Source organism: Pecten maximus, chromosome 2 (genome assembly GCF_902652985.1).
Source record: "Pecten maximus chromosome 2, xPecMax1.1, whole genome shotgun sequence".
In the NCBI taxonomy this organism is placed as follows: domain Eukaryota; kingdom Metazoa; phylum Mollusca; class Bivalvia; order Pectinida; family Pectinidae; genus Pecten; species Pecten maximus.
In genome coordinates, this window is record NC_047016.1 from 6,272,038 (window position 1) to 6,298,071 (window position 26,034).

Below are 26,034 nucleotides of genomic sequence, written 5' to 3' on the forward strand. Positions count from 1 at the left end.
CAAGAAAAGTTCTATAAATTGGCAATTAGGCCCTTAAACATCGCTGGCAAAAGTGTAAAGATACTGATAGGGATTATGTTAAAAAATAATGTCCGGCAAAATTCAATTCCTTCAATATGAGGCTCACAACTTATCAATCAGCCCTCGTATATCAAAAATATTTAATGTTTTTATTAATATGGTGATTTTTGTTTTTACGATATGCACTTCAGTCAATGTAATTTTATTGTTTAAGCTAACCGACTGTAAATACCACGAGAGGATAGGTGACAGTGTTTGTTGTACTGACAAGAATTGCACCGATCACGCGTTCAAACGAATGACCAGCGGTACGTATCGACAGAATGACGGACTGGTATCGGTTCATTCATAGGTTCTTGTATCGTGTTGCATTTCCAGTTTAAAAACCAGTGGTTTCTCTAAGATGATGGGTAATTTCATTAAAACTATCAAATGTTTTCTTTTCAGCATCGTTCACCTGTCCGACGTGTCAAAGCGCACAAGACCCACTGTCTTGTATGAACTTGCAACAAAAATGTTCTTACCTCAGCAAGGTAGCGTACTTCACCTATACTTCATCAAAGTTTACTCCAGGATGGTAATATTATTCACCAATACTTTATCAAAGATTACCCAAGCAAAGTAACGTTATTCACCCATACTGTATCAAAGAAAACCCCAACAAAATAGTCGCTTTCATCCATACTGTATCAAAATTACCCCAGGAAGGAAGCGGTCTTCATCCAAGCTATATCAAAGACTACCCCTACAAAGTAGCGTACAAACATATCATGGGTGTCTGTACAATAGTCCAGAATATTTGACACGAAGTACTGATCAATGAGCGATGTTCTATTGCACGAGACCGAAGGTTTAATTCCGAAATGTCACAGGTACTCATTAGTTCGCACGTGACCGTGCAATAGCCATTTCGGCCGTGCAATAGGTCAAAATAAATTTTCTGTGTATAGTTAAGAAAATCAAATGCATCATGTAATAAAAAAAATATACCCAGCAAGGTAGCGATTTTCTTCCATCCTATATCAATGATTACCCAAACAAAGTAACGTGCTTCAGCCATTCTGTATAAAATATTACCTCTTGAAAGTAGCGTTCTTCAACCATACTATAACAAAGAGTAGCGTTCTTCACCAATACTATATCAAAGAGTAGCGTTCTTCACCAATACTATAACAAAGAGTAGCGTTCCTCACCAATACTATAACAAAGAGTAGCGTTCTTCACCAATACTATAACAAAGAGTAGCGTTCTTCACCAATGCTATAACAAAGAGTAGCGTTCTTCACCAATGCTATAACAAAGAGTAGCGTTCCTCACCAATACTATAACAAAGAGTAGCGTTCTTCACCAATACTATAACAAAGAGTAGCGTTCCTCACCAATACTATAACAAAGAGTAGCGTTCTTCACCAATACTATAACAAAGAGTAGCGTTCTTCAGCCATACTATATCAAAGAGTAGCGTTCTTCACCAATACTATAACAAAGAGTAGCGTTCTTCAACCATACTATATCAAAGAGTAGCGTTCTTCACCAATACTATAACAAAGAGAAGCGTTCTTCACCAATACTATAACAAAGAGAAGCGTTCTTCACCAATACTATAACAAAGAGAAGCGTTCTTCACCAATGCTATAACAAAGAGTAGCGTTCGTTCTTCACCAATACTATAACAAAGAGTAGCGTTCGTTCTTCACCAATACTATAACAAAGAGTAGCGTTCCTCACCAATACTATAACACAGAGTAGCGTTCTTTACCAATACTATAACACAGAGTAGCGTTCTTTACCAATACTATAACAAAGAGTAGCGTTCTTCACCAATACTATAACAAAGAGTAGCGTTCTTTACCAATACTATAACAAAGATTACCCCTGCAAAGGTAGCGTTATTCTCCCATTCATAGCAAAGATTACCTAGTCAAGATAGCGGTCTTCACCAATACTCTATCAAAGATTACCTAGTCAAGGTAGCGGTCTTCACCAATACTCTATCAAAGATTACCCAAACAAGGTTTTTACATATTACATTTCCTGAAGTTTCTGTTATTAAGGGATGCATGGTCACACATTCTCAAAGTGGTCTCTCATCTGGCTGTAGCACACATACTAAGGTAAATATAGAGTTTGAATTGAATGAATTGTCAGTAAGCGCAATGCGCCAATTGCTGAAAATATCTTAATTGTTTTCAATATACAAAAACCCAATTAGGAAACACCAGTACGTGTGAAACTCTGTCCATGTAAAAAGCTCATCTATCTATACACTTTATGGGAATTAAGTCGACAAGAAATTGGAAACGATGGGCTGTTCAAAGTGTTGTATAATTAGACAAGTTATCGATCTTGTCGATGTGGACAGTAGTAATTGCTTGTTATGCTTTGTATTTTGAACAGCACTGCGAAGTAGCAGAGGCTGCAAACTCGTTGCTGTGTCACGTGCACCCAATCCCATTCTCTTACTCACCTGGACTTCAATGCAGCTTTTGTTGCCATAACAATGATAGCACCTGTATGATAGACGCCTTGGGGATCCATGATGGTAAACATAAAATATTATCATTTTCTATACCTAGGACTCGGCCTGATGATGGGTTGAAGTTTTGTGTTATTAAACGTGTTTAAATGGTTATTCCTTAACTGTTGATGTTTTGTTATGAAAAGCGGACTGATCGGAATAGATGTGAAGGTCATAGTTCAGCCTGTTTTCTTTTATCTATATCAAATATTAGAGCTTATTCGATGGTTGACCAAAAGGTTAGGTCGCTAGCTCAAAGATTTAACATTAAAGCCGTTTTCTTTTTTAAGTTGTAAATATAATCATTGATTTAGTTATGTTATAAGTTTGCCGGACCGAAGATCAAGTTTTCTGTCTCAAAATTGAATATCATTATGGCGGTATGATATACATTATGTCTGAAGGATGAAATCACAGTGTATGTACTAGTCTATATGTGCATTATTGCTTTCAAATATTTGCATTAAAAAACAGTATCAAAAGAAGTAGTTGAAAACCGTATTGATATCTGCACTTCATATTCTATTTGACAAAATCTAATTACTTATTTATCGTTGTATCTATATGAAGTGTCCGTATCCTAATAGGACCATTTACCGCCCTTCCGTCGATTATTAACCCTGCTGCTTCTCGAAATGTTACCGTAGCCATTATACTTGTGTATCACTTACAACTGTATAATATGCTTTTGTAACTAATTGCTATTGTATTTGTTGAATTTTAGTAACACCTGCACCAACAGCTGGAACTTCAGGTAATTGTTTGAATCTATAATTCCTTGTCAGTTAAATAGTGGTTTGCATGGCTCCGGGAATTAAAGGCCGATTAGAACTCGGTCGATCATGATAAAATGTGACTGAACTTCATTTAAATATGTCTAATGTTACTAGAGTCGGTTATATGTACATGACAAAATTTAGAATTTATCTCAGCTCAGAAATGATTAGGACACGGGTAACATTTGTACAACGAAGGAAACATTATCACTGACGGTACATGAAATGATCTGAGGTTAAGGTAAACAGAAACATGGAGTCAAATGTTTACCTCTTACTTTGATAAGAACAAAGTTAGATGTCCACAAGGTCACTCCAACTGACAACATCTGACCATTGGCACCAAGGTAACCCCAATGGGTTGATAAACACATAGATTTGTCAACATATATGTAATTGTTCATTAACATGAAATACGTATTCATAACCGATTCCATTTTATGAATATTAGCACTGGTTCACACTTTGCACACTAATGTGACGTTCCTTTATCAAGGTTCATCAAACTGGTTTGAATTACATCATTTTACTGTTGTTTTTTTTTATTTTCGAGGGTAAAATAAAATTGCGAAAGAAAGATATTTTTAAAATAAAACACTGGATTTCGTCCGATGTATAATTTCCATTCTATCTTTATTGCTAAAACCTTTACTAAGTTTGCAGAGACTTGAGCCATCCATATTGCGGACTCGTCCAGAATTGAACAAAAACGTAAAAGCAACTTCAGGCGGAGTAATGTATTTTTTGTATATCGAACTGCGTACACAATCCAGTCATCTCTTTTCAAATCGCTTGTTTTAAAAATGAATTTTTTTTTATGAATAAATATGAACTTGTTAGATATGAATTGTAGGAGTAATAACCTTTATTATGACGTACCCCGTAAATTTCAGGTTGTGTTGACCACGATGACGCCACCTTCTCCTGTACAGACTACGACAGACTGTATGGCATGTGTTCCAGTACCGATCCAATGATGATGCACCTTGTCGATACCAAGTGTCGTAAGACCTGTGGAAAATGTCCAGGTTTGTGCTATAAGCTACCAGCTACCCGGGCATAGACGTTCTCTGTAACATAAGCTACCAGCTACCCGGGCATAGACGTTCTCTGTAACATAACAATGATAACCATACCATCTCTATTCGTATACCTTATACCAGAAAGTCTCAAAATCCCTTCGTTACGGAGATCATAAAATGAAGCGAAGGGAATACATATGTGTCAGTGTAACGAGAGATACACAATGATACTAATATACACATGGAAACTGTTTTATTTCAGTTTCTGCTTTCCAATGTGTGGACAAAATCGGCACATGTGCTGGAATGGCAAGCTTTCTATGTTCTTCCACGGATCCTTCCTCACAGACGTATGCCAGAGAAAACTGTGCGAAAACGTGCAACCTCTGTGTTACAGCAACTAGTAAGCGCATGCACTCATTCTAAACATAAAGTCATTCGCGAGCTCTTAAGGATTGAAAGTACTGTCTTTTGTATCAGAAAGGTCAATTTTAGAGAATATTCTGTCTGCGGTTGTTATGATCAGAAGGCGGTATCGTTCCTTCTATCTAGGCCTGAACAGCTATATGTCGGCTTCTAGTGTACATGTTTATGGTATTGTCAATATTTCAGCAACGACCGCTGCCCCCTGTGTAGACACAGATAACACGTGCTCTGGAATGGCTAGCTTTCTTTGTTTGAGTGCTGATCCTGTTTCTCAGGAGTACGCCAAAGAACATTGCGCGAAGACATGCAATCTGTGTGGCGCAAGTAGGTATTCTTGATCTGTATTACACTACTGTTATGTCTAGAATGCGTAGACGTGATCGTAACACAGTGATAAACTTCATAAAGCGATTAAGATTTATTTCGAGTCCTATTATTTACTCTTCTGGTATTTGCTACATCATTCAGTACTGTTAATTGATGCGTTGACAGGTTCTACCCCGTCCCCGACAGAGTGTGTGGATCATGACCTAAACAGTAACTGTCAGACACTGGCCAACTCACTCTGTACCTCACAAGACTCCCATGTCAGAAACTTCGCCATTGCTTCCTGTGCTAAAACATGCAATTTGTGTACAGAATACATTCGTAAGTAAAATGCACGGGTTTAGAGGAATAGGTATTTCTAGTTGAGGTATTTTGTTATATATAAAATTTAGTTCAGTTGAAAATGGGCACTAATAACAACATGCGGTCGGACATGGTAATTATAGGCGATAATTTCACATTAACAGGTCTGTGATGGAACTTTTTAACGTCATGATGCCTTTGGCACCTGCCGTTATAGTCGTGGTGGGTAAATTTTGTTAGTCACACTTTTGTTTCCGGCTAGCAACTTCTCTTTTCTGAACTACAAATGATATACATCCGCAGCCTATATAATATAATTCCTATTTTGACAGCAATTATTCACACGATTTAACTGATGATTCCTGTGTTTACTGCAATTATTTAAAATGAAATATGAATGTTTGGTGTTCTAGACTATTTCAGATTATAAATATAAACATTTTCCTTAAAAGTATAATGCAATTTTGTTGGCGTAGGATTACGTAGTTCTATCTCGATCCTGCCTTGAAAACGAAAGTAAAAAATTCAGTTTGATCGTCGTGAAAATTTACATGCGTCCACAGAGAAACTATCAACACGTCTTAGACTCATATGTCTATTCTGAGTTCATGTGCAGGAGCATTTCATATCAGCCTAAAACCAACCGTGTTTACGTAGTCAAAAGTTTACAATTCTATAAATAGCTTTGCAGCCAAACAGTCCATGGGATAACATTAGCTGTCACGTGACTAATCACGTGATCATCACTAATCGGCCAAAATGGCGGTTATGTCTAATGTGGAACTAAACCAGGGACCGTTCGCAGTTTCATATTTATTTGTATGTCGCTAGAATACGCAACAAATATCAACAGGAATTGAAGGCAAGTTGTAACAACTACATATGTACATTGCCGTTTTTCATGAGGATTTTATTAAATAAAATTATTATTTGTTTTAAAAGTCTAACGATTATGATCCGTGACTGATGTACCGGCGTCTTGTTTGTCAAAACTGTTCGGCCTTTATATGTCTTGTCAGACAGCGTGACCGACAGCGCGACCGCACTTTTCTATCGGAGGTTAACATATTTGCATTTTCGATGTTACTAGGGGTCATAAAATAGATGTTTTCTATACCTAATTAACATCTTATACATGTAGTAATAATAAAAATACTTATGCTGTGTACATCTTGGAATTTTATCTCTAGTTGTACATGTAACTGTTAATAGACCGATTTGTCCTTCAGTTGATTTTTTTCAAAGTTTACAAGCAGCCTTACTGATTCAGAAGTATATGAATAATCTTCCACAAGCATTAAAGAAATAGGGAAAGAAATATACCCAGCTATTGCAAAGATGTCAGCAGATAAATATATTATACATGTTTTCTTGAATATTTATAGAATAGGAATAACCAGATTAAGACATTTCATCTGATAAAAATGTAGCTGTCTGACTGTAAAATCCAATTTGAAATTTCTTATTATATGACCTCAGACCCTGACGTTTCTCAGGGCCTTTGACCCTTTGTTTATACTTATTATATGACCTCAGACCCTGACGTTTCTCAGGGCCTTTGACCCTTTGATTATACTTATTATACGACCTCAGACCCTGACGTTTCTCAGGGTCTTTGACCCTTTGTTTATACTTATTATATGACCTCAGACCCTGACGTTTCTCAGGGCCTTTGACCCTTTGATTATACTTATTATACGACCTCAGACCCTGACGTTTCTCAGGGCCTTTGACCCTTTGATTATACTTATTTTCAGGATTTATCGTACCTATATACATTTACATAAGTTGTGTAACTTGTGCCCAGTCCCTTTGTATAGTTAACTAACAAATTAATTGTTTAAATCAAATACATTTATAATATTTTCTAATTTGTTTAAGTTGTCTATTTATTGCATTTTGTTGTTATGTATTAAAAAAACCTATCTAGCGTATTGGAGTTAAAAGGCATTGCCTGCACGTGTCACAGGTTATAAAGTAATACCCTCTTTTTTTTTTTGCTAGAGCTTTCAAAATTATTTGTTGTTATAAAGTCTCACTTCCAATTTCACTTTCAATTCATTTATATATCTCAAATTTCGTTATGGAACCCCTATATCTTCTGACGTTCCTTATAATTATTGCTACAGTAAAATCCATTATAAGTTTATCATGGAACACGAAACTTTTTACCGGATACCATGTTTCTTAGAATAATCTATTTTCCCGAATTATGTATTTTGCAGAACACCTTGCTGGACGTGAGTATATATCATTGTGACTCACCTGTATAGTATTTTGTTACATAGAAGTAAGATGAAATAAGTAAATCATGATGCGGTTGGCTAAACACATAACTTAAGTTGTTTTGGCTCTGACTTAAAGCTAATTTCAAACACAATGCCGCAGTAAGATTCGTTTTAAAAGGTGTTTAAAATGATACTTTTGGGAACGAGTAAAAATGAGAAACACACGAATGAAATGTTAGAAGAGCTAAAAGAGACAACCTTTATGTTTTAGTGACGGTTCCAGCGATGGGATAGAGAAGCTGCGGATTTTTTTGTATTGTAACTGTTATATATATTAAAAACGCAATCAATATCGAACAGTGCTTGTATTTATTTCCTTTCTTGTTGCAATTAGAGAACTGTCATCTATTTGATGAAGATTTCAAAGACAATTGATTATATGGAAGCGTGTGCCTGATGAATAACAAAACCTGAGCATACCGAACATTATTAACCTTGAGAGTGGGGTAATTACATCATACTGGATTAACATTGACAGTGGAGTAAATACATCATACTGGATTTACCTTGACAGTAGGGGTAAATACATCATACTGGATTTACCTTGACAGTGGGGTAAATACATCATACTGGATTTACCTTGACAGTGGGGTAAATACATCATACTGGATTTACCTTGAGAGTAGGGGTAAATACATCATACTGGATTTACCTTGACAGTGGGGTAAATACATCATACTGGATTTACCTTGACAGTGGGGTAAATACATCATACTGGATTAACCTTGAGAGTGGGGTAAATACATCATACTGGATTTACCTTGACAGTGGGGTAAATACATCATACTGGATTTACCTTGACAGTGGGGTAAATACATCATACTGGATTTACCTTGACAGTGGGGTAAATACATCATACTGGATTTACCTTGGCAGTGGGGTAAATACATCATACTGGATTTACCTTGACAGTGGGGTAAATACATCATACTGGATTTACCTTGACAGTGGGGTAAATACATCATACTGGATTTACCTTGACAGTGGGGTAAATACATCATACTGGATTTACCTTGACAGTAGGGTAAATACATCATACTGGATTTACCTTGACAGTGGGGTAAATACATCATACTGGATTTACCTTGAGAGAAGGGTAAATACATCATACTGGATTTACCTTGACAGTGGGGTAACTACATCATACTGGATTAACTTTGACAGTGGGGTAAATACATCATACTGGATTTACCTTGACAGTGCGGTAAATACATCATACCGGATTTACCTTGAGAATAGAGTAAATACATCCTACTGGATTTACCTTCAGAATAGAGTAAATACATCATACTGGATTTACCTTGAGAGTAGGGTTAAATACATCATACTGGATTAACCTTGAGAGTAGGGTAAATACATCATACTGGATTAACTTTGACAGTGGGGTAAATACATCATACTGGATTTACCTTGACAGTAGGGTAAATACATCATACTGGATTAACTTTGACAGTGGGGTAAATACATCATACTGGATTTACCTTGACAGTGGGGTAAATACATCATACTGGATTTACCTTGACAGTAGGGTAAATACATCATACTGGATTTACCTTGACAGTAGGGTAAATACATCATACTGGATTTACCTTGACAGTGGGGTAAATACATCATACTGGATTTACCTTGACAGTGGGGTAAATACATCATACTGGATTAACCTTGAGAGTAGGGTAAATACATCATACTGGATTTACCTTGACAGTGGGGTAAATACATCATACTGGATTTACCTTGACAGTGGGGTAAATACATCATACTGGATTTACCTTGACAGTGGGGTAAATACATCATACTGGATTTACCTTGACAGTGGGGTAAATACATCATACTGGATTTACCTTGACAGTGGGGTAAATACATCATACTGGATTTACCTTGAGAGTGGGGTAAATACATCATACTGGATTTACCTTGACAGTGGGGTAAATACATCATACTGGATTAACCTTGAGAGTAGGGTAAATACATCATACTGGATTTACCTTGACAGTGGGGTAAATACATCATACTGGAATTACCTTGACAGTGGGGTAAATACATCATACTGGATTTACCTTGACAGTGGGGTAAATACATCATACTGGATTTACCTTGACAGTGGGGTAAATACATCATACTGAATTTACCTTGACAGTGGGGTAAATACATCATACTGGATTTACCTTGACAGTGGGGTAAATACATCATACTGGATTTACCTTGACAGTGGGGTAAATACATCATACTGGATTTACCTTGACAGTAGGGTAAATACATCATACTGGATTTACCTTGACAGTGGGGTAAATACATCATACTGGATTTACCTTGACAGTGGAGTAAATACATCCTACTGATTAACTTTGACAGTGGGGTAAATACATCATACTGGATTTACCTTGACAGTGGGGTAAATACATCATACCGGATTTACCTTGAGAATAGAGTAAATACATCCTACTGGATTTACCTTCAGAATAGAGTAAATACATCATACTGGATTTACCTTGAGAGTAGGGTTAAATACATCATACTGGATTAACCTTGAGAGTAGGGTAAATACATCATACTGGATTAACTTTGACAGTGGGGTAAATACATCATACTGGATTTACCTTGACAGTAGGGTAAATACATCATACTGGATTAACTATGACAGTGGGGTAAATACATCATACTGGATTTACCTTGACAGTGGGGTAAATACATCATACTGGATTTACCTTGAGAGTAGGGTAAATACATCATACTGGATTTACCTTGACAGTGGGGTAAATACATCATACTGGATTTACCTTGACAGTGGGGTAAATACATCATACTGGATTTACCTTGACAGTGGGGTAAATACATCATACTGGATTTACCTTGAGAGTAGGGTAAATACATCATACTGGATTTACCTTGACAGTGGGGTAAATACATCATACTGGATTTACCTTGACAGTGGGGTAAATACATCATACTGGATTAACCTTGAGAGTGGGGTAAATACATCATACTGGATTTACCTTGACAGTGGGGTAAATACATCATACTGGATTTACCTTGACAGTGGGGTAAATACATCATACTGGATTTACCTTGACAGTGGGGTAAATACATCATACTGGATTTACCTTGACAGTGGGGTAAATACATCATACTGGATTTACCTTGGCAGTGGGGTAAATACATCATACTGAATTTACCTTGACAGTGGGGTAAATACATCATACTGGATTTACCTTGACAGTGGGGTAAATACATCATACTGGATTTACCTTGACAGTGGGGTAAATACATCATACTGGATTTACCTTGACAGTAGGGTAAATACATCATACTGGATTTACCTTGACAGTGGGGTAAATACATCATACTGGATTTACCTTGAGAGAAGGGTAAATACATCATACTGGATTTACCTTGACAGTGGGGTAACTACATCATACTGGATTAACTTTGACAGTGGGGTAAATACATCATACTGGATTTACCTTGACAGTGCGGTAAATACATCATACCGGATTTACCTTGAGAATAGAGTAAATACATCCTACTGGATTTACCTTCAGAATAGAGTAAATACATCATACTGGATTTACCTTGAGAGTAGGGTTAAATACATCATACTGGATTAACCTTGAGAGTAGGGTAAATACATCATACTGGATTAACTTTGACAGTGGGGTAAATACATCATACTGGATTTACCTTGACAGTAGGGTAAATACATCATACTGGATTAACTTTGACAGTGGGGTAAATACATCATACTGGATTTACCTTGACAGTGGGGTAAATACATCATACTGGATTTACCTTGACAGTAGGGTAAATACATCATACTGGATTTACCTTGACAGTAGGGTAAATACATCATACTGGATTTACCTTGACAGTGGGGTAAATACATCATACTGGATTTACCTTGACAGTGGGGTAAATACATCATACTGGATTAACCTTGAGAGTAGGGTAAATACATCATACTGGATTTACCTTGACAGTGGGGTAAATACATCATACTGGATTTACCTTGACAGTGGGGTAAATACATCATACTGGATTTACCTTGACAGTGGGGTAAATACATCATACTGGATTTACCTTGACAGTGGGGTAAATACATCATACTGGATTTACCTTGACAGTGGGGTAAATACATCATACTGGATTTACCTTGAGAGTGGGGTAAATACATCATACTGGATTTACCTTGACAGTGGGGTAAATACATCATACTGGATTAACCTTGAGAGTAGGGTAAATACATCATACTGGATTTACCTTGACAGTGGGGTAAATACATCATACTGGAATTACCTTGACAGTGGGGTAAATACATCATACTGGATTTACCTTGACAGTGGGGTAAATACATCATACTGGATTTACCTTGACAGTGGGGTAAATACATCATACTGAATTTACCTTGACAGTGGGGTAAATACATCATACTGGATTTACCTTGACAGTGGGGTAAATACATCATACTGGATTTACCTTGACAGTGGGGTAAATACATCATACTGGATTTACCTTGACAGTAGGGTAAATACATCATACTGGATTTACCTTGACAGTGGGGTAAATACATCATACTGGATTTACCTTGACAGTGGGGTAAATACATCCTACTGATTAACTTTGACAGTGGGGTAAATACATCATACTGGATTTACCTTGACAGTGGGGTAAATACATCATACCGGATTTACCTTGAGAATAGAGTAAATACATCCTACTGGATTTACCTTCAGAATAGAGTAAATACATCATACTGGATTTACCTTGAGAGTAGGGTTAAATACATCATACTGGATTAACCTTGAGAGTAGGGTAAATACATCATACTGGATTAACTTTGACAGTGGGGTAAATACATCATACTGGATTTACCTTGACAGTAGGGTAAATACATCATACTGGATTAACTATGACAGTGGGGTAAATACATCATACTGGATTTACCTTGACAGTGGGGTAAATACATCATACTGGATTTACCTTGAGAGTAGGGTAAATACATCATACTGGATTTACCTTGACAGTGGGGTAAATACATCATACTGGATTTACCTTGACAGTGGGGTAAATACATCATACTGGATTTACCTTGACAGTGGGGTAAATACATCATACTGGATTTACCTTGACAGTGGGGTAAATACATCATACTGGATTTACCTTGACAGTGGGGTAAATACATCATACTGGATTTACCTTGAGAGTGGGGTAAATACATCATACTGGATTTACCTTGACAGTAGGGTAAATACATCATACTGGATTTACCTTCAGAATAGAGTAAATACATCATACTGGATTAACCTTGAGAGTAGGGTAAATACATCATACTGGATTTACCTTGACAGTAGGGTAAATACATCATACTGGATTTACCTTGACAGTGGGGTAAATACATCATACTGGATTTACCTTCAGAAAAGAGTAAATACATCATACTGGATTAACCTTGAGAGTAGGGTAAATACATCATACTGGATTTACCTTGAGAGTAGGGTAAATACATCATACTGGATTTACCTTGACAGTAGGGTAAATACATTATACTGGATTAACCTTGAGAGTGTGGTAAATACATCATACTGGATTTACCTTGACAGTGGGGTAAATGCATCATACTGGATTTACCTTGACAGTGGGGTAAATACATCATACTGGATTTACCTTGAGAGTAGGGTAAATACATCATACTGGATTTACCTTGACAGTGGGGTAAATACATCATACTGGATTTACCTTGAGAGTAGGGTAAATACATCAAACTGGATTTACCTTGACAGTGGGGTAAATACATCATACTGGATTTACCTTGACAGTGGGGTAAATACATCATACTGGATTTACCTTGACAGTAGGGTAAATACATCATACTGGATTTACCTTGACAGTGGGGTAAATACATCATACTGGATTTACCTTGACAGTAGGGTAAATACATCATACTGGATTTACCTTGAGAGTAGGGTAAATACATCATACTGGATTTACCTTGAGAGTAGGGTAAATACATCATACTGGATTTACCTTGACAGTAGGATAAATACATCATACTGGATTTACCTTGACAGTGGGGTAAATACATCATACTTGATTAACTTTGACAGTGGGGTAAATACATCATACTGGATTTACCTTGACAGTAGGGTAAATACATCATACTGGATTTACCTTGACAGTGGGGTAAATACATCATACTGGATTAACTTTGACAGTCGGGTAAACACATCAAACTGGATTAACCTTCAGAGTGGGGTTAATACATTATATTAGATTTACCTTGAGAGTGAGGTAAATACATCATACCGGATTTACCTTGACAGTGGGGTAAATACATCATGCTGGATTTACCTTCAGAGTGGGGTTAATACATTATATTGGATTTACCTTGAGAGTGGGGTAAATACATCATACTGGATTTACCTTGACAGTAGGGTAAATACATCATACTGGATTTACCTTGACAGTGGGGTAAATACATCATACTGGATTTACTTTGACAGTCGGGTAAACACATCAAACTGGATTAACCTTCAGAGTGGGGTTAATACATTATATTAGATTTACCTTGAGAGTGAGGTAAATACATCATACTGGATTTACCTTGACAGTAGGGTAAATACATCATACTGGATTTACCTTGACAGTAGGGTAAATACATCATACTGGATTTACCTTGACAGTAGGGTAAATACATCATACTGGATTTACCTTGACAGTGGGGTAAATACATCATACTGGATTTACCTTGACAGTGGGGTAAATACATCATACTGGATTTACCTTGACAGTGGGGTAAATACATCATACTGGATTTACCTTGACAGTAGGGTAAATACATCATACTGGATTTACCTTGACAGTGGGGTAAATACATCATACTGGATTTACCTTGACAGTAGGGTAAATACATCATACTGGATTTACCTTGAGAGTAGGGTAAATACATCATACTGGATTTACCTTGACAGTGGGGTAAATACATCATACTGGATTAACTTTGACAGTGGGGTAAATACATCATACTGGATTTACCTTGACAGTAGGGTAAATACATCATACTGGATTAACTTTGACAGTGGGGTAAATACATCATACTGGATTAACTTTGACAGTCGGGTAAACACATCAAACTGGATTAACCTTCAGAGTGGGGTTAATACATTATATTGGATTTACCTTGAGAGTGAGGTAAATACATCATACCGGATTTACCTTGACAGTAGGGTAAATACATCATACCGGATTTACCTTGACAGTGGGGTAAATACATCATGCTGGATTTACCTTCAGAGTGGGGTTAATACATTATATTGGATTTACCTTGAGAGTGGGGTAAATACATCATACTGGATTTACCTTGACAGTAGGGTAAATACATCATACTGGATTTACCTTGACAGTGGGGTAAATACATCATACTGGATTTACCTTGACAGTGGGGTAAATACATCATACTGGATTTACCTTGACAGTGGGGTAACTACATCATACTGGATTTACCTTGACAGTGGGGTAAATACATCAAACTGGATTTACCTTGACAGTGGGGTAAATACATCATGCTGGATTTACCTTCAGAGTGGGGTTAATACATTATATTGGATTTACCTTGAGAGTGGGGTAAATACATCATACTGGATTTACCTTGAGAGTAGGGTAAATACATCATACTGGATTTACCTTGACAGTGGGGTAAACACATCACAAATTCATAATACTGGATATACCATGAGGGTAAATACATCATACTGGATTTACCTTGAGAGTAGGGTTAAATACATCATACTGGATTTACCTTGAGAGTAGGGTAAATACATCATACTGGATTTACTTTGACAGTCGGGTAAACACATCAAACTGGATTAACCTTCAGAGTGGGGTTAATACATTATATTAGATTTACCTTGAGAGTGAGGTAAATACATCATACCGGATTTACCTTGACAGTGGGGTAAATACATCATGCTGGATTTACCTTCAGAGTGGGGTTAATACATTATATTAGATTTACCTTGAGAGTGAGGTAAATACATCATACCGGATTTACCTTGACAGTGGGGTAAATACATCATGCTGGATTTACCTTCAGAGTAGGGTAAATACATCATACTGGATTTACCTTGAGAGTAGGGTAAATACATCATACTGGATTTACCTTGACAGTGGGGTAAACACATCACAAATTCATAATACTGGATATACCATGAGGGTAAATACATCATACTGGATTTACCTTGAGAGTAGGGTTAAATACATTATATTGGATTTACCTTGAGAGTAGGGTTAAATACATTATATTGGATTTACCTTGAGAGTAGGGTAAATACATCATACTGGATTAACTTTGACAGTCGGGTAAACACATCAAACTGGATTAACCTTCAGAGTGGGGTAAATACATTATATTAGATTTACCTTGAGAGTGAGGTAAATACATCATACCGGATTTACCTTGACAGTGGGGTAAATACATCATACTGGATTTACCTTGAGAGTGGGGTAAATACATCATACTGGATTTACCTTGACAGTGGGGTAAATACATCATACCGGATTTACCTTGACAGTGGGGTAAATACATCATACTGGATTTACCTTGACAGTGGGGTAAATACATCATATAAGATTTACATTGAGAGTGGGGTAAATACATAATACCGGATTTACCTTCAGAGTGGAGTATACGCATCATACTAGATTTACCTTCAGAGTGGAGTATACGCATCATACTAGATTTACCATCAGAGTGGAGTATACGCATCATACTAGATTTACCATCAGAGTGGAGTATACGCATCATACTAGATTTACCATCAGAGTGGAGTATACGCATCATACTAGATTTACCTTCAGAGTGGAGTATACGCATCATACTAGATTTACCATCAGAGTGGAGTATACGCATCATACTAGATTTACCATCAGAGTGGAGTATACGCATCATACTAGATTTACCATCAGAGTGGAGTATACGCATCATACTAGATTTACCTTCAGAGTGGAGTATACGCATCATACTAGATTTACCTTCAGAGTGGGGTAGATAAATAATACTGGATTTACCTTGAGATTGGAGTATACACATCATGCTTGATTTTTTTCAGAGATGAGGAAATATATCATATTGGATTTACCTTAGGATTGGGGTAAACATTTCATATTGGATTTATCTTGAGAGTGGAATAAATACATTATACTAGATTCACATTGAGAATGGGCTAAATACATCATACTTGATTTACCTTGAGAGTGCGGTAAATACACCATACTGGATTAACCTTCAGAGTGGGGTAAATACATCCTACAAAATCATGAGTTAAAACTAACGTTTTTGCACAATAGAGAGGACAACACAGAGCACGCACGATATCAATACCTTTCAAAGCAAATATAGGGTTAGATATAGAAGAACGACAACGACTTAACTCGCCCTTCTAGGTAAGTGATGCTTGCGGTCTAAGTGTTGATACCTATATAGCTTTATCAGGGAATATAAATCATCTGATTGTAGCCAAGTACAAAGCCACTATAACAGTTTCTGTTAGGATATACATCTCTGCGCGTTAGATAAACAATCTGTGCATTTTCCTGTTGCACGAAAGATGAACTACTTGCTAATCTCACGTCTGTATTCAAAACCTTTCCGAATCATTTATAATCATAATAATGGGTTATAAATCCCGAGTCTGTTTGGTCAGCTGATTCATTATTATAGTACAACTGTTTTATTCCCCCAGTGGGAAAAACTATAAATGTGTGTTTACAATTATGGCTAAGCAATAATTGTATACACCTATGCTAATTTGGTAGGAGTTGCCAGGACTGGGAGCCTTGGATTCATCTCCCCGAACAATAGTTTTGTCCACACACAGGAGGGCTCTCTCTCACACAGCATACTATACTTGTAGTTATGTCACAATATTACATATATATGTATATCAAAGAGGGAAGTAACACTTTTGGAAAAAAATGTATTCTAGTATGCCTAAAGAGTACAACTTTTGGTAAAATGTGCTGAGTAATCAAACGAAGGGAAATAATTCGGTAAAGTGGTATGATTTCCAATTTACTCATATAATTAAAAAAAAAAGACAAATAGGGAAATAAAATGTTTATCCTAATATTTTGACATGCACAGAGAAATTTTTTCTTTAAAGAAAACAAGTAAGTTACATTACAAAACACAACAGGGGCTCAAACAGAATTGACTTACAAACATCATAGACAAGAATAAGAAAAGAAAATGACAACACAAACACACAACAAAGGTACAGGTATTTACACACAAAATCAATTTGGCACAGTATTTCATGTAATGCACAACTGATGCACTTGTTTATTTTTCTAATTGCAAATAAGAATGTTCAAATGCACTGTGAAAATGGTATTATGCTACGAAATCAGATAAGGTTGGTATTAAAATAATTAATCCAATTTTTCATCAGAATACATGCAATATTAGAAAACTCATCAACCTGTGAACTGTGAATAATAATTAATTAGTTTTCAAACATCATTTTCCAATCCACCTATATTTAATCGAATTTTTCAGTACATGCATTTTTTATTGACATTTTTTCTCAATATCATGTTTAGAACCCAAAAAATCTTCCAAACTATTTATATTTAGCCTTTGCTTTTTCCTAGATGTAAAATATATATACAATTTTGCATTAAGAATCAGAAAATTAAATGGTTGTTGGAACAGATGTTACAAATGTTATTGTCAGTGATGTTGATAGTTTTTAGATAAGCATTAAGTGGAAGAATGCGCTGTTGTACCCGGTATTGAAACCATTGTATCACGGACCACGTGTCTGGAAGTATGATACTGTTGGAAACATGTTGCACATATCTAGGAGATGCTTAATTCTCATATCGTTCTAAAAACATGTATATATATAGATTATCTTATTGCAAATGACGATTTGTAATTGTTCATGATTTTAAACCACATACTATTTCTGTTTCTGTTAATTCCTCTCTAATTTTACTTTCTGAGTGTCACTTAGTTTAATAAAATCAAAACCACTTAAGAGTTGATCCATATCTACATATTCAATAGAATCAGAATGATCTGGATATAGTACCATTACCTTTCTCAATTTTACTGATAGTTTTATTTATATAGTTAAAGTTTTTTAAATTACAAAAATATTTTGATGGTTTTCCCGCCTCACATAGCCAAGTTACTTTGGATCGGATCATGTATCCCTTCATCTTAGTTTTTCTAAGGTTTTCTAGTTCATTCTTTTCTCTTCATATATTTCCTGATTAGATACCCAAGCATTTTTTAAAAGTATTTCTATTCCAAATGTAGCCAGATGTCCATATTATATTCAAAATAACGAGCGTATTGGTAGTTAGGAATGTATGTATGTGCACGTGCGGCACGGACCAACCGTCCAAATGCCAGTCACCACCGTCTCCCTACCTCACTCACACCTATTCCCTCGACGGTGACGCACGGAACCGTCGAGAGCTAGATCCCGAATCACTACATATACCTTATTCTGGATGGTCCTAGTAAGTATTGTTATGTGAAATATAGTAATTTTATTCGTAATCATTCGTTATATCACATCATTGTCTGTCTATTTATATCTATTTATACTATGGAGTGAATGATGTGTGAGTATTTTTGGTCAGCGACCATAATAAATAGTCACGCAAACTACTGACTGTGATCTATAGAACCTACGCTATCTCTATCTCTTTCCTTTTTTCTAAATGATGAATGTGGATTTGTTATTCCCCTGATCTCCATTAGCATTATCAAAACTTAGTAGAAGTTGGGAATCTGGTATATTTACAATCTAATTATTATAAACTGGATAAGCATACTGTAATTTAGTGTTTTTCTTTGTATACTTAATTTTTGCACATATTCCTGGTCACATGAATGGTTATTATTAAATTTCCATAAGCCATTGCCTTAAAAAAATTGTTTATCAAATAGTTAAAGAATAACAAACGACATCAATGAATTTTATACTTTTAATTGGCCTATAGAGGTCATGGCTTCCAATAACTCTCATGAACTCTGGGAGCAGAAACCCATGATATGGGTACATGTAATAGCAAAATTATCCAAATGGATTTACTATGATCCAAAAACCCTCAAGAGCTCTGGGAACAGAAGCCCTTGATATGGGTAATAGCATTAATAACGAAATAGATATGTGCAACAGTTAATTGATCAGTCACCTGTTGCTAGTCAGGAAAAATCCAAAGTCTATTGGAAACATTTCAGGTGTTCCTAAAATTCTGCCAAATGCCTGGTAAGCACGACTGAAGAAACTGAAGACAGAGACCAGGCACCGCCACCAAAGTGACGGTAGGAACACCTAACTGCTAACGGAATGAGAAGTCATGACCAAAAGGACAATTAAATAAGAATGAATGACATGTTTTATATCTAACTTAGTGCATACAAATTAAAATTATAGGAGTTAAAATATTAAGCTGTGATCAGATTAATCACAACCACCAGATCAATCATAGTGACCAGATTAGTCATAGTGACCAGATTAGTCACAACTAACTAAATGACTAGAACAGACATAATGACTAGATTAGTCACAAAATTAAGATCGACCAAGTTAGTCACAAAATAACAAAATGACCAGATTAGTCATAGTGACCAGATTAGTTACAAAATAAAGGTTGACCAGATTAGTCAGCGTGACCAGATTAGTCACAATATAACAAAATGACCAGATTAGTCAGTGTGACCAGATTAGTCACAAAGCCGACTTACCGACCCTAGATTAGGGCGAATATGGCAACCAGCAGATAGCTGAAAAACAAGACATTGACACTGATAAATTTAGTCAATCAAACCCCCATGCATATTCCCCTTACAATGTAGTTAAAAAATCAACCAAGGGTCACATTCTGGAAAATCAGGAGAAGCGCTCGGCTGTATTTTGTTCCACAACATTCTCTGTAAACCTTGCTGTATACGAAATAAAAATAGATCATTCCCCAGGTTGTTAAGATGAACCCCGTCCTGTAAAAATAAATCTGGTGTGGGCAGATATTTCAGGGTATCTGAAATACCAACCCCCAGCACGTATTAAAGCAGCTCCAATTTGGCTATTAACTCGACATCTTATTTTTTCACATGCCAGAGAGCAACGTTCATTTCTCCACGACAGACGAGGAAGAATTTGGGACCAAACCACATTGGTACAAGGCAGCAATGTGTAAATGCTTTTTAAAATAGCCAATATTCTATGGCGCAATACACAAGAATCGGTTGAACCTATATCAACACCACCACCACAATGCACCACTAAAATCTGAGGAGGGTCTTCATGAGTCAACATTTGCTTGATTTTTCTTGGAATCTCAGCAATCTTCATTCCTCCTTACCCTTGCCATCAAATCTTGGCCAGGTGACGTCCAAGAGTCAAATCAATCCCCTCGAGGGAACTCCTCGCATGTACAAAGGCTCTCTTTATGATGGAAGATCCCACTAACCAAATATTAACTGGAACAGCTGAAAACTTAGGCTGAAAATCAGCTTTGTGTATACATATGGTACAATAACTTACAAAATGAAGTATGCATTTAAAGACTACAAATTAAAACGAGAAGTGGGTATCCTAATATAACCCATGTAAGCTTTTGACTCCCATCTACCCATTTCTATGATTTGAGTGTCAGAGAATCCCCTCATGGAAGCTGTAGTTGCTGCCCCAACCCTGAAATAATGAGTATTGTAATCCGAACCCCCCACACCAATGGCATTCAAGGCTTTCCTCAACACAAAGAGAAATTGAAAGCGGGTAATAGGTAAACCCCCATAATGGCAAAGAAAGTGGGCCGACTGAATCTGGCCTAATTTTAAGAAACATTTTCATTAGCTGAACCGGGCATGAACTAGCATTTGTTGCTGGGAGCATTAAAATGGTGCCCCTACCAAGCTGATCAGTTTTTGAAGAAACTAACTTCAATTCAAGTGCTGTATTGGAGTTAACGAGGCGGACATTAGAACTACATAACACATGCGGACTCAGGTTTCCACTTGAAGTAGGAGACACTAACTCCTCGATACGCAAAAATGCATGAAAAGCCAGAGAAAAAGCTGCCGCAAATGCCCTAGCTTCATAGCCATATTTACAGACAGCTGGTAAGATATCGACTAACTTTGACAGTAGTTGAGAAGTAATTGGTAAACGAGTATCCTTTCTTGCTTTACTTCTACTAAACCCTGCGCGCATTTTTCTGACAATGAAACATTGGGTAATATCTTCGTGCCCCTTACCTTACACTTAAAACTGATGCCCGAGATATATGCTTTTTGTATTTCATTCTACCATATCTGGGAGCTGAGAAGATTTTTTAAATTTTAGTCAATTTGACCCTTTTTGACCCTGCCCCTCAGGTCCCTGGGGGTTGGGACCATATAATCCACAGTTTGATCTACGAAACATCGAAGTCCAGTGCTGTCAACTAACCTGTTCAAGCATTAGCTTGGCCAACTGAGGGTCTGTTTTAATCCCTTCGGTCTTTTTTAACTGATGCCATCTGTTTGCTCTGTCCCTAAGATAAGTGCTCGTCTTTGTTAAGTTAAAATCACGTTCTCGATTCTTCGTTTCTTCGTGCTCGCGGTTAAAACTGATTCAGAACCCTTCCACTTAGATCGGGTGTTCGCCATCTTTGTTATGATGTTTACGATTTCCCACATCGCGCATGCGCATAGGTACGCATAGGCATTTGTTTACACACATCGAAAAATAATAATATGAAATAGCTACTGGGTTGTTCATATTTATTTTATTTTTTACATTAAATTTAAACAAATTGTTATGGACACCTTTGAAATGTATAATTAACATAAAGTGCATAAATTTTTACATCATTTTAAATCGTATAATAAATCGTATAATAAATATGTGAGGACCTGGACTGTTATATCCGCAAGACTGTTGTGAATTGTACATGAACAATTCATTTAGTCTGCTAGTTCATCATTAATTTTCACTTCAAGAAAAAATATATGTATGTCTTTAAACTGCAACAATATAAATAATAGAAATAATATAAACCCAATAACATTTACAAAAATATGCCCATAATCTCAATTATACAGACAAAGGACACTTTGGAACAAACAATTTCAGTAAACTGCAGTAGATTCATTTCTAAAATCATATTTTCGAAAAAATGATTAAAGGGCCTGTTTCCAAAATGGCCCCTTCTCTGATTCAAATTTCCTGTTGGTGGTGCATTGCCCATGTTGGCATACGCTGGCATACGCTGAGGCAGAAATAAATTTTTGAGCAGGTTCAAAAATTTTGTGCGTATGCGGACGTATGGTTAATACGCTAAGCATACGCTAGGCATACGCTGAATACGCTAGAGGTACGATATAGGTACGTTTCTCGGTGTCAGTTTGTTTCGGTAACAAGTCTGAGGCAGAAATAAATTTTCGAGGAACTGATCTTTGGACCAACCTGTCCAGGCCATGCATGCCGAGTCATCAAGAGAAGAAAAGCTTATTGCAAACGCAGACTGGTTATGTGAAAGGACGTGCGACACCTCTAGGAGGTCATTAATGATTTCGGACGATTTTGATGGTAACTGAGATTCCAAGGAACCTCTACCATCAAGGACAACCTCTGTAGACGGATCTAAGTCGTTACCAATAAGATGAATGGAGCAGACGCGGGAGGAGGTGGGATACCACAGTTTGTGTGAATAGATCAGGTGATGTCTTGCACGTTTTGGTAAGACTGATGATTTTGTTCCATTTATTGCAAAGGAAACAAGACAGAGACAGCATTTTTTGTGTGAAGATGATCCATTCAAAAGATCATGAAGGGTCAGCAACGGCAGGATATGGGACGGGGAGTCGTCTTCTTCCTCTATTTCCTGGTTCTGCTCGGGTTCAGGTTCAGGCTGATTTTTGTTCCGAAGATACTTCATGTAGCACTTCTGGCAAATAAGTGCTTGTTTCTTTGCTAACATCAATCCTTGTTGCACCAGCGTATCTAGGAGCCATTTATATTGTGGACTATTTACATTGCGTGCACTTCTGTTCTTATAGCCACTATGTTTCTTGAAGTATAGTTGACAGCCTTCTCCAACACATTTACCCTCCATCTTGAAACAATAACGATTGGTTTATGAAGCGTCGATAAGGTAGCAAAATAGCAAGCCACCGATGTTCATTTAGTCGTTAGATATCATAAAACTGTCATGAAAATTATCCGCTCTGATATTTAATATAAAATTTTGTATATAATAAGCTATATAATAGGGTTTCAGACAAGGTTGTTACTCATTTCCCCTTTTCTTTCAATTTACAACCACATTCAGGCGGCGATATGAGAACGTTCCACCACATGGAATTAGCTGATTTTAAAGTAAAGCTCTATCCAATTTTGTGATGGAAATTTGCATCCAAAACTATATTTTCACTGACATTATGAAATCTGGGTGTCGGAAAGGTGTAAAATTATTCTTCGGAAAAGAAAAAAACTGTAGTTGAGCTAGATAAGAAATTATACGGGGGCAGGCTCCTATGGAGAATTAACATTACTGGAAACAGGCCCTTTGACTTAGTACAATTAAATCAGAGTTAGGACCGTATTGTGCATGATAACAAATGGAAGAAAGATTTCGAAGTATCTCGTGCATGTCTTGATTAATTGATCATTGAAAGTGAATACCTACTTGTACAAAACAAGGGTAGATTTTTAATAACACATAAACTTGCGTAAACACAGTACAAAGAGGATAAGACAAGATCAGGAGTTCAGCAAGGGTAAGCGTTTTCTGCTTCAGTGACAAGACGTTGAATTGGAGGAAAACAGTAATTCATAGGTGTTATACAAATATAACCAAATTGGTACCACCAGGAAATGTTCCTAAGTCGAGGAAAGTAATGGTATATGCCAACGATACAAAAAATGACTATCTTAAAAGTCATATACAAAATATCTATCTTAAAAGTCCTATACAAAAATGAATATCTTAAAAGTCAGATAGAAAAATGACTGACTTAAAAGCCATATACAAAGATGACTATCTGAAAAGTCATATGCAAAAATGACTATCTTAAAAGTCATATACAAAGATGACTATCTTAAAAGTCATATACACAAATGACTATCTTAAAAGACATATACAAAAATGACTGTCTTTAAAGTCATATACAAAGATGGCTATCTTAAAAGTCATATACAAAAATGACTATCTTAAAAGTCATATACAAAGATGACTATCTGAAAAGTCATATGCAAAAATGACTATCTTAAAAGTCATATACAAAAAAATCAATGTTATTTAGAAACAAATCGAATAGATTTCATGACGACCCTACTAAGAATGAATGTTCACATTTAACTTTTTATGGAACAAGAAAGTTCAAATTGATATTCCTTTTGTCTGTGACTTTCTCATTTACCTGTTTGTTTTAGCCTTCGATCTATTTATCGATGTCACCATTATTCTATTTTGTTAAAAAAAAACCTGTAAATCCATCGAATATTTTGTAGAAAGTCAGCGGTAGATTGTGACTATTGGTGCATATGGATGATCAAATCCGGATCAATACCAAAAGCAAATCACATTTCAAAAAATAAATTTTGAATCTCCATAAAGTCTTTAGAAGTGATAGCCTTACAGAAGATTCGTCTGTAGCTGATTTATTTGCGAATTCAATACATGAGGGGAGTCTGAAGTTCAATGACGTTGATAGAAATGACGCCTGGTTTTTTTGTTTTTTGTTTTTTGTTTTCTGTTCCTTTGGGCTGAAGAAATACCATTCTAGATATATATCTATACACATTCTCATTAGAAGTGTAAATTTATATAATAGTCAGAGGATTACTTTGCTACACCTTGCGATATTCTTTTGTATCATAACTACAAAAGAATTAAAGACACTGATTGTTTTGTGAATGAATAGTATGTGTTTGGTGATAAGGTTTGGTGTATAGCTTTGGCCCCTTTATATATAGAAAATGTATAATCATTTTTATGATAATCTGTCTTTTGTGTGTATATGGTGTAGATTATGTCTAGTGGGGGTATGCCTATATGTTTATTAAAACACATGTGTTTGACGCTGTAATGATAAATGATAAAGCAGTGCAAATCACGGGAACTGCATTTCAACTTAACTATAAGAATAATCACATGGGCCTGACAATTCCATTGTTATCTCGTGTATATTTTCTTCTTTCTACTTTGTGAACTTGCCCTTTATTGTGGCCATATGTTTTAAGAGACCTATCGCACTATCGTCATTGATACGGCATGTACTGCATGACTTTGGACACATTATTTGCATTCTGATTTGCCTTGCTCAATGCGTACTTATTTTAATATAGTCTGTTATAGAT

General features: G+C 36.2%; 1 protein-coding gene across 1 annotated transcript in view; it reads left to right on the forward strand.

Annotated features, from left to right (window-relative positions):
• LOC117315150 overlaps positions 1 to 7,975 on the forward strand; it is a 44,774-nt gene extending 36,799 nt beyond the window's left edge. Inside the window, exons 12-22 of the mRNA XM_033869298.1 lie at positions 236 to 329; positions 469 to 554; positions 2,076 to 2,135; positions 2,419 to 2,563; positions 3,264 to 3,293; positions 4,209 to 4,343; positions 4,600 to 4,740; positions 4,950 to 5,087; positions 5,256 to 5,411; positions 7,619 to 7,633; positions 7,893 to 7,975. Of these exons, the coding sequence (XP_033725189.1) occupies positions 236 to 329; positions 469 to 554; positions 2,076 to 2,135; positions 2,419 to 2,563; positions 3,264 to 3,293; positions 4,209 to 4,343; positions 4,600 to 4,740; positions 4,950 to 5,087; positions 5,256 to 5,411; positions 7,619 to 7,633; positions 7,893 to 7,915 (1,023 nt within the window). The 3' untranslated portion in view covers positions 7,916 to 7,975. The remainder of the gene's footprint in view (positions 1 to 235; positions 330 to 468; positions 555 to 2,075; positions 2,136 to 2,418; positions 2,564 to 3,263; positions 3,294 to 4,208; positions 4,344 to 4,599; positions 4,741 to 4,949; positions 5,088 to 5,255; positions 5,412 to 7,618; positions 7,634 to 7,892) is intronic.
• The last annotated feature ends 18,059 nt before the right edge of the window (positions 7,976 to 26,034 follow it).